Source organism: Chiloscyllium punctatum, chromosome 27 (genome assembly GCF_047496795.1).
Source record: "Chiloscyllium punctatum isolate Juve2018m chromosome 27, sChiPun1.3, whole genome shotgun sequence".
Classification (NCBI taxonomy): Eukaryota; Metazoa; Chordata; class Chondrichthyes; order Orectolobiformes; family Hemiscylliidae; genus Chiloscyllium; species Chiloscyllium punctatum.
In genome coordinates this window covers 405102-416706 of record NC_092765.1, presented here as the reverse complement: position 1 = coordinate 416706, position 11605 = coordinate 405102, and the positions used below count along the sequence as shown (strand labels likewise).

At 38.7% G+C, this 11605-nt stretch overlaps 1 protein-coding gene across 1 annotated transcript in view; it reads right to left on the bottom strand.

The window, feature by feature from the left end:
* Positions 1 to 3112: 3112 nt before the first annotated feature.
* Positions 3113 to 11605, bottom strand: part of LOC140453340 (alpha-taxilin-like) — an 85611-nt gene continuing 77118 nt past the window's right edge. The window contains exon 10 of the mRNA XM_072547886.1: positions 3113 to 10039. Coding sequence (XP_072403987.1) covers positions 9632 to 10039 — 408 coding nt within the window. The 3' untranslated portion in view covers positions 3113 to 9631. The remainder of the gene's footprint in view (positions 10040 to 11605) is intronic.

Here is an 11605-nt window from a genome sequence, read left to right as displayed (position 1 = left end):
CATGACCTGCAACACATTATCAATGAGGATGAGCACCTCACCAAGACCTTCCCCACACCTCCACTACTTGCCTTTAAACAACTGCCAAACCACAAACAGATCATTGTTCGTAGCAAACTGCCTGGCTCTCAGGACATCTTCATAAACCCTATCACCGTGGACGCTGCAAGACGTGTCAGATCATGGACATAGATACCACTATTACGCGTGGGAACACCTCCCACCTTGTACATGGCAGGTACTCATGTGACTCAGCCAACGTTGTCTATCTTATACGTTGCAGACAAGGATGCCTGGAGGCATGGTACATTGGGGAAACCGAGCGAAGGCTACGATAACGGATGAATGGGCACCGCACAACAATCAACAGACAGGAGGGTTCCCTCCCAGTTGGGGAACACTTCAGTGGTCCAGGACATTCAGCCTCGGACCTTTGGGTGACCATCCTCCAAGGTGGACTTCTGGACAGGCAGCAGAGAAAAGTGGCCGAGCAGAGGCTGATAGCTACGTTCAGTACCCATAGGGAGGGCCTCAACCAGGACCTTGGGATAATGTCACATTACAGGTGATCATCATTGCATTATACACACACACACACACACTCTCACATACACATGGACACAGGTACACACAGACGCGCACATAGACACCCACACTCCCACATGCAGCCCCTCACAGACTTAAGACACTCTGCACTCACTACACACACACACACACACACACACACACACACACACACTTCCTCACACACAACCCCCACCCCAGACACACACACACACACACACACACACACACACACACACACAGACCCACATGCACACACATTTTGGGGGTGAATTTGTACTTTGCTCAAAAACTGCATGAATTTATGTAAAACTCCGTTATCTCACTTTTTATATTAGAATCAATCTAAACATCATGACACAGACAGAGAACACAGGGGGCTAACACCTTCAACATATTGTCTAGCTATCACCATTGTTAACAGCTAACCCAAGAATGCAAATTTAAAAAAAAGGTTTTGTGATTTACACATGAAAGTGGAACTATCACTGTATTCTAACAGATGAAAGGCTTAACAGACAATGAATTTTTCAATGTATAATTTCAGTTACTTCACAATGTAAATTTTTGCTATAAATTCTGTGTTACGATCGAGCCCTCCACAATCACCTGAAGAAGGAACGTCGCTCCAAAAGCTAGTCTACTTCCAATTAAACCTGTTGGACTATAACCTGGTGTTGTGTGATTTTGAAACTTTTACACCCAAGTCCAACACCAGCATCTCCAAATCATAACATTTCAGAAGTGTTTAGATGTGCACTTGCGATGCCAAAGTATACAAGGTTATGGACTAAGTCTGGAAAATGGGAATAAAATACATAGACGGTTGTTTTTGACCACCACAGATTTGATAGGCTAAAGGGCCTTTTTCTGTGCTGTGACCTCTGTGACTCTATTAATCAGATGAGAGAAGCATATGGTGTCGACCACATTCTAGTTGAGCACTAATACTGTGGAGAATGAGTTTCTGGAACATGTTAGGTACAGTTTTCTAGAGCTGTGTGTTCAGGATACAGGTATTTTAGATCTAGTATTGGGTAATGAGAAATAACTAATAAATACTTTTGTTGTTAAAGAGCCTTTAAGAAAGAGTAACCTTCATATGATAGAATTTTACACAAAGTTTGAAAGTGTGGACTTCATTCTGAAGCAAAGGAGTTAAATTTTAATAAGGAAAATTATGAAAGTCCAAGTCACAAATTGGTTGAGATGGATTGAGAAAGTACATTCATTCAAGATGCAAAAACCCGATTAGGATCTGTCAACCATGATTGGTAAACGAAGTTAAAGCACTGTATAAGATTAGAAGAAAAGACTTGGTGGCCAGAAATCATAATATATCTGAAGATTGGATATTTTTACAATTCAGCAAAGGACAATCAAGAAACCGATAAAGGAAGGAATTGATTATAAATGCAATCTAATTTAAAACTTAAAATAGCACTATGGAAACTTCCTTACTGCAACACCAGCCATCCTGATCCCCCTCGCCCTCCCATCCCCCTAGTTTCACTGGACTCACACAGACTGTCTTTGATCCATCCGCTTGAGTCACCTGAACACAGCTCTGGATGAGGGACTGTCAGCCATCGGTGAGGCAATTCTCCACACAAGTGTGAAAGGTTAGTCTTGGATGGCAGTAATTGATCTGGTGCAGAGCTGGGAATTTCAATGTGGCCCCAACAGCGGAAAACCCAGGAAGTTCTGGTAGCAGTGAGTGCACAATAATATGTAAGTGTAAAGCTGTGGTGCATGCTTAATGAGGTGAGTTGTGGAGAATTACATAACTCACAGGACATCACTGAGAAGAGCCCGACAAGAAACTCACCAAAATTGAAAAAACTTTGAGAAAATTCAGTCCCAGACCTCTGACCTGTGTAATGCCATAATCCAGCAGGTGCCAATGCTTTGATTTAGGATGACTCCATGTGATATTGAATAAGTCATTGGTAGAGGAGAGTTGTTATAATGAGGCCACAGTGAACATGCTCGCGCTGCATTTGTATTGGTTATTCCCAATGTTTCCACCGAGGTGAATCATGGCCATGTTTATTAAAGTCACACAGATACAATTGGGGAGCTTTGAACTCTATTTCAGATTCAAACCAACTGTGAGTACAGGGGTAATTATCAGTCTTGCATTTCTACTTTTTCCTTCAGCTGCCCCCCTTAAGGAAGGCATTTCTTGCTGTGGACAACCATATCAATTTGGAGTCATGACAATTCACAGATAACAACTGCAGGAACTGTAAACATTAATCTCAGGTACCCATCCTTATGCCATAGGGGGCTAGGTGACTGGAAGAATACTTTTATGGATTTGGGAATGAGAAGGATCTTGAAGATTTCTGTAGCATGAGGAACAGTAAAATGAATTGAAATAACAACAGTTTCTTTCAGAGTACAACCTGGTTCCCATTCCACTCAGCAATACCATTTTATTTTTGTTATTTTTACTCTTTTTGTAACTCAAATGATACTGTATTGTGGGGACACTTTTACTATACCTTTCTAGATACATATGACAATAAAATAAATAACAAACAAGTGATGAGATACACCTTTATTGGATTTTATATTACAGATTAAAGGCCAAATTATCTTAGTGCATCATGAAATAGTTAATGTTTCAACATTGCAAATACATCAAGCTCAACATTGATACAACTTCAAGTGTTGACTGACACTATATTGATTTTCATGTATACCAGAAGATAATGGAACTTATAAAAGTTAAATTGCCATCAATTATGTTTCTGGTTTCTACAAAATATTTCAAATAACTAATTCTATCCTTAAGAATACATGCAATTGTTTTGAGAAAATAGGATTATTACAATTAGCACTGTGTAGATTATTTGCGGTCACCTTGGGGCAAAAAAAAAACTCTTTAGGGTAGCTAAGAAAATTAAACTTCTAACAGGATAGATTTATAGAAATATGCAACAGGAAGATGGTCATTTGGCCCACAGTGTCCATGCTGGCTGACGAGGAACCTTCTAGTCTAACCACACATTCTAGAATAGAAAGTAGATGCCCAAGTATTTTTCTTAAATGAGGATTTTCACCCTTTGAGGCAGTGTGTTCCAGATTCCCACCACCTTCTGGGTGAGAAGAATGCTCCCACCTAAGTCTTAGCATAAATCTACACATCTCAGTTATGGACCCCTCTCAACCAAGGGAACTTGAGCCTTCTGATCCACTCTATCCAAATCCCTTATTTTTAGATACTTCAATTAGATTTTCCCCAGCTTTCTCTCATGAAGAAAATAGCCCTTGGACAATCTTTCTTTATAACTAAATTCCTCCAGACCTACCAACATCAGTGTAAATCCACAACACATTTGCACTAGGGAAGTCAGCGTGGTGACTAGAACTGTACACAGCATTAAAGCTGGAGCTTAACTAGTGTTTACATCGCTGCAGCATACTGCTCTTATATCCTGTGCTATTAAAAGCAGGATCCCATGTGCCTTTCTGACAATTTTATGTAACTGTCTCGCCATCTTCAGGGATGTGGTCAAAAACTAAGGTTCTCTACATTATCATGAGAACGCAATTAGGAGTAAGCCATTTGACCCTCAATTGCTCTGCTATTTGACAAAATAATGGCTGGCTGATCGGATTGTCACAACTCCTCTCTATGATTTTACAGCCTTTAAGCTCCCTTCTCAAATTGATCTGATAGCCATTGGAGTTATTTCCTTATTGTGGTCAGGCATAAATTACATCAATCGAATTAATTGTTCTTGCCGACAGTGCACTTACATTCCATTATTATTTCATAAAAAGCATTTCAATCTAAGCATCAAAGCTGAACTTGAAGGACTCTGTGATGAAGTTAAAACCTCAAGTGACAGGGGGAGGTTTTGTATCAGTACACTGAGTATAGGGGTTGCGATGTTATGTTGCAACTGTATAGGACATTAGTGAGGCCGTTTTAGGTATACTGTACTGCATGCAAAAGATGCTGTTAAACTGGAATGGGTTCAGAACTATTTACAAGGATGTTGCCAGCGTTGAAGGATTTAAGCTATAGGGACAGGCTCAACAGAACATAGAACAATACAGCGCAGTTCAGGCCCTTCGACTCTTCACGTTGCACCAACCTATGAACTATTCTCAGCTTGTCCCCCTACACTATCCCAAAATCATCCATGTGCTTATCTAATAGGCTGGGGCTTTTTTCCGTGGAGCAGAGGTGGAGAGGTTTATAAAATTATAAGGGGCATAGATAGGGTGAATAGCTAAGATCTTTTTTCCAGGGTAGGGGAGTCCAAAACTAGAGGGCATAGATTTATGGCAAAAGAGGAAAGATTTAAAAGGGACCTGAGGGCAGCTTTTTCATAGAGGGTGGTGCGTGCATGGAACTAGCTGCCAGAGGTGGAGGCAGCTGGTACAATTACGACATTTAAAAGGCATCTGGTTGGGCACATGAATAGGAAAGGTCTAGAGGGATATGGGCCAAATGCTGAAAATGGGGCTAGATCGGTTTGGAAAACTGGTCAGTACAGATGAATTGGACCAAAGACTGTGTTTCTGTGTTGTATAATACTATGACTCTATGAACAAATTCAATTTAAGAATTAATTTGTGAACATGAAAGATCATCAGAATCTTGTTTATGAAATATCAGAAGTATGTCGCATTTGGTCAAGTGCTTACTTCAAAACCCTTGCAGTGTCTAGGACAAGGCCCTGATCATATTGATCTGACTGGGAAAGAAATTACATTGTGAACAGTTATCTGTTCTAAATATTCATTTCCATCTATAAGTCTTTGTTTACAACTGGAATGCTGGGATTCCTATTTTCCCCAGACAATATCTGAGAAAGGAGCAAAGTTAAATCATTTTCCTCGACAAACTGGCACAATGGTCTTATTTCAAAATATTGTACGGATTCCTCAACACAAAACTGTAATCTGCCAAAATTAAATAACAAAGTATCCTTCCTACTCTCATGCTTTAGTAACTTAAGGAAAACATTATTAATACAGAGACAGCTGTATTTAGTGCATTTTAAAATCAGCTTCACCTATCTCAATAAAGCCCAGAAACCCTTACATCGTTCAGGCTTTTGTTTTTAAAAAGGTCTTGTACAGAGAACATCTGATAAATGGTTTGATGTAAATTCTCTCTTTTATCTCCAAAACCTTAGGATGGATATCATTTTGCTTCAAGGTTCAATTGCTCATCATGTGATTACAGTGGTGTAATAATTCTAGTACTGGATGTGCAGTTCAGTGATGCACAAGTCAAATTCTATCATGAAAAGTAATTAAAGGTAAATTCAATAAATTTTATCATTTTGTGACCAGAGGAAAAAGAATGACTACTTAAAACAAACTAACTTTCATAAGTGAATGGAAGGGTGTCTTTTACCAGATGTGATCGGAATGAAACTGTAATCCATACTGTGGCAGTTGATTCAGTGCCTTGAATTAGCTCAGCAAACTCATAATATTAAAGGCATATTCACAATTCAAATAGGGACAGGCAACAAATGAAACAACTGCCCAAATGCCGAGGACCACAAAACTCAAATTTAAATGAATCAAAATGCAAAATATGACTCTGATGAAATCAATTATTGGAGATGTTCATTTTCTGAAGCAAATGTGACAATCCACTTAAAAGGTCAAGATTAGTTGCATGCTCTACCTTTTCTACATATTAGATTGGTGAACTAAAATCTAAGCAAAACTTACACCTATATACTCTCAGGGACAATATTCCAAAGATTAGTTAAAAAATCAAAATGATACACCACATTGCAGTAATTTTTGCAATTAAGTCTCTGTTCATATGAATATTAAGCAACATCTCAGCAGTGAATTTCTATTGCTTGTTGATGAATCTTTTAATGAGCAAAGGGTCACAGACATGCAGTATGATACAGGATGAAATACTACTTTTAATTCGGTGCGAATAATCCTTTTTGGGAAGGGACAACTCAGGTTCTGGTTCGTGCAGGGGTAATGGATTGATCAGCAATGGTTAAATAAACCATCTTTGTTCCACACTTGGTTATGCTCAATGCAAAGAAATTGAGTTTCACATAACCTAAACACATTATCATTCAGTTATGTTAAGCAAATTGTATTTGAATTTTTATGGCAACATTCAAGGAAAATATCAAGACTGTGCAGTTATTAATTTATCACAGTGTGAAGGTAATTGAGAGGTGATTAGCACAGATGGCAATACAATGTTCTCAAATAAATTTATTGAAAATTACAATGTTCAGCATTGTGTTTTGGTTCCTGAGAGGAGGAAACATTCCAATTCTATGGACTGATTGAATGGTACACACACTATACTGATTTCGCCCGTCAGATAACACAGACATACTAATGATAGTGGTTGGAATGATAGGAGAGATTTTGTCATCACTGAATGGACCAGCTTTAGGTTAATGGTAACATTTCTAAAAAAGTGAATTGTAATTGTTCAATTGTAACACGCACACATGGTACAAAGTAACTGCATACATACACATACATACAAATATACACCAGGTACCTTACAAGGAGTGGACTAAGTAGCATGCATTCTTACATTACAATGTGATGACTGATTCTGATGAAATACACATTGAATATATGCATAAATATCAAAATCTTGGCACTGCATTCCATCTACCTTCCAACTTGATAATGCATTATTAGGTTAGTATTTCTTAAATTGCTGTTTCTGACTGAAATTGCTTTTTTATAACTTAATTTTCCATTCTAATTAATTTTCATAATACTTGGGAGATGTTTTATAACATTTTGAAATCGTGTAAGATCATTTACTGAATGATAACCGGTCCAATATACAGGCTGAAATGATCACTGCCAAGTATCATGTTTAATTTCTCCGTAACTGTATTCCACTCTGACCATTAAACTGGACCAGGGAACCAAGTTCTTTAAAAACACAGTGCTAAAGAAATAGGTTTTCTCTCTCTCGATCTTTACTTTCTTGACAGTTTTGGTTGTTTTATCCCTTTGAAGGGGAACCCAAACATTGACATGATTTCAACACATTTTAGCAACCATGCTGAATCAAATTCTTAAAGAATTTTGTAAAACTACTGAGCTCATTAATCACACCTAACTGTAGTAGATCTGTGTTACAGTATGTTTACATAGCAGTATTATCTACGGGTAGAAAGCACTGATGCAACTTTATCCTCCCCATTCCAAGCAAAATGACAGGAACACATTGAGAAACCTGAGGGGAAATGAAAAGTTATCGCACTTCTCATTAAATGGAAAAGAGTTATTACTTCCTGAGAGAAGTTCATTTATGCTTTGACAGTAAAGTGAAGGTTCTGGTATTTTCTTTAAGATTCCCTGGAACTAATGTTCAATCGTCTGGAGATTTTAAATTGCATCAATCCACAAAATGTTAAAGGTTAGAATGATATGAAATAGGCCCAAACTATCCAAAACTTATTGGTAAACATATCAAACTTTAACAGCAAATAATCCAACAGCACCAATGTGTGTGTGTGAAAGAGGATCTGTTAAAGAAAATTTCAAAATTAATTCCTAGACAATCATAGAGAAACTCCAAAAGGTCCAGCATTTCTTCAATATAATGAAATAAATCAAGTTTGTGCAATGTAAGAGATTTTGCATCACAATCCTCTACAATTCAGTTACTAGCACTTTGGATGCCAAGTATTATGAAAGATTTTCTTTGGTAGCCAATATTGTGGTTACAAGGGAAAACCAACACCATACATCAGTGATAGAGGTTCTCAAAACAAAAATCTTTAACAATGGAAGCTTCAGAACAAACTGAAGATCATATGTGAAAAATGTCATTACACAATTCTATGAAATGGTCACAGGTTTATCAGCATTGTATGGCTACATCAATTATCACTAATCAGGTCTTTCAAAAAGTCAATGTCATAAGCACTATCCATATGGGTAGTATTTGGAATTATAAACTTCACAGAAAAAAATCTGCATTAAAAAGTTAAGGCAGAGATTTTACTTGAGACATATTGAGACTGTCATTTTAAAAAAAAAGTCTTGTTTGAACCCTCATCTAAAAAGGATATTGCATGAAGTATATGGAAACAAGCTTATGTGAATGCAAGAAAAATGCCAAGTGTAAAGATGGTTTTAAAAACATGTTTTGATTATGGAACTATTTTACTTCTTCATACAAAGTTTGATTCGCAAAGAACATGCCCTCAAAGGCTTTTTGACAGTGATATGCCCAACTTCACTATTAAATTTAATATTGAATCACATTTGTCTCAGCAAAGTATCTTTCAACAGACATGCCCCAAGCTATTTATTCTTCTTAAGCCCCCTGTCAAAGTATATTTTGCAACTCAAACGTGATCAGCTGCAAAGTTAATTTAAAAAAGTACAATGCAGCAGTTGGTAAATTTGAGACACAGATTCAATTCATACTCTTCCTCCTTCCCTGTCATTCTGCCAGGTTCACTTCCACTACCATACCATTAAATGGGGGGGGGGGGGGGGGGGGAAGAAGCCAAGTTTTGCCATTTCACTTGCATGCCTTCTAATTGACTGAGGAGCAACACCGGTGATTGAGAACAGCAAGTGAACAGATCAACTGCAGTTGGTAACAGGGATTAATAAAATGAAAGGAACTGAAGGGCCGCTCATGCCCTCCAAAGGACATAACAATTACTTATATAACAGAGGGCAACAAATTGCAATCATCATAAGGAATTTATAAATAGACTTCTAAAACTTTGCCAGGAAAAATGGTCTGAATTTCAATTGGGTTATCTTCTTTCATGAAGTCTCTAATCTTTTCTGATCGCTTCCTTTCTTTGCATACAAGCAATCCAACACTTTTCCCTCACTTAAAATTCTCATTTATCTGGTAAAACAGATTCTGACCGTCATTAAGCCTTCAAGATAACTAACTTAATATGTCACTAATTAATGAATAATACTTTCATCCAAAACATAGAAATCTGAGCTTTATGAACCATAGTGCTTTCAGTTAGTACATGGGATTTTGGACTACAGCAATATTTAGATGTGCCCTTCTGTTCATATTCTCCCTCCCTACAGGGGCAATAAGTTACTCCACAGAGCTGCTGAATGGTAATACTTCAGACTGAATGCTACAAGCTTCAATGTTAGTTTCCACTTGACTATGTGTAAACATGGGTGGCTGTACCTCCTTGGTCACACAAACACAAACTTCAGTTGAGTGCACAGTCTCTTGAGTTGGGCAATCAGCCTTTGCAGAAACATCAGCAGTGTAATCTTTGCTTTGATTATCTGGGGAAACTTTATTTACGGATTGCATATCTTCTTCCTTTTCCCCAATCTCTTTGCTGTTGCCATCTTGTGGAGTTGACTGAACACTGAGGTCATGAACTTTTTTGTTCAGATCATTCCTTTCAGTCTGAAGAGCACGACACAATTTCTCCAAGCGCTGAATCTTTACTTGAAGGCTTTCAAATTCCTTGTCACGCAGGGTTTTCTAGGTTTAACATTAAAAAGGCAGGTAAATAAAACTATGTTGCTATGTTAAAAATATTGCAAAAGAGGATAGGGTTTGCTACTTCTGGGCAGTAAAAGATCATTTCCACATAACTCATATGTACTCCATGCCTCAAAGAGAAGGACGAAGAGAAACAAAAGTAAGCTACAGCAATACCAATAAATTGTCCCAGGCCACAGTTACAATGGTCAAGGTCCCATATTTCAACCCAGTTTTGATTTTACACACAAGAGCCTCATGGCAGGTAGCATACAGAATAATTTGGACTCGCAATAGAACATAGAAGAATACAGCGCAGTACAGGCCCTTTGGCCCTCGATGATGCGCCGATCCAAGCCCACCTAACCTACACTAACCCACTATCCTCCATATACCTATCCAATGCCCGTTTAAATGCCCATAAAGAGGGAGAGTCCACCACTGCTACTGGCAGGACATTCCATGACCTCACAACCCGCTGAGTAAAGAATCTACCCCTAACATCTGTCCTATACCTACCACCCCTTAATTTAAAGCTATGCCCCCTCGTAATAGTTGACTCCATACGTGGAAAAAGGTTCTCACTGTCAACCCTATCTAAACCCCTAATCATTTTGTACACCTCTATCAAGTCACCCCAAAACCTTCTTTTCTCCAATGAAAACAGCCCCAAGTGCCTCAGCCTTTCCTCATACGATCTTCCTACCATGCCAGGCAACATCCTGGTAAACCTCTTCTGCACCCGTTCCAGTGCCTCCACATCCTTCCTATAGTATGGCGACCAAAACTGCACGCAATACTCCAGATGCGGCCGCACCAGAGTCTTATACAACTGCAACATGACCTCAGGACTCCGGAACTCAATTCCTCTACCAATAAAAGCCAGTATGCCATATGCCTTCTTCACCGCACTACTTACCTGGGTGGCAACTTTCAGAGATCTGTGTACATGGACACTACCAAGTATCTGACCATTAGCCCAGTACTCCATCTTTTTGTTACTCATACCAAAGTGAATCACCTCACACTTACCCACATTGAACTCCATTTGCCACCTTTCTGCCCAGCTCTGCAACTTATCTATATCCCGCTGTAACCTTCCACATCCTTCCTCACTGTCAACAACTCCACCGACTTTCGTATCATCCGCAAACTTGCTCACCCAACCTTCAAGCCCCTCCTCCAGGTCATTTATAAAAATGACAAACAGCAATGGTCCCAAAACAGATCCTTATGGAACACCGCTTGTAACTGCACTCCAAGATGAACCTTTACCATCAAATACTACCCTTTGTCTTCTTCCAGCCAGCCAATTCCTAATCCAAACCTCCAACTTACCCTCAATGCCATACCTCCGTATTTTCTGCAGTAGCCTACCATGGGGAACCTTATCAAACGCCTTACTAAAATCCATATACACCACATCTACCGTTTTACCCTCGTCCACCTCCTTATTCACCTTCTCAAAGAATTCAATAAGGTTTGTGAGGCACGACCTGCCCTTCACAAAACCATGCTGACTATCCTTGATCACATTATTCCTATCCAGATGTTCATAAATCCTAT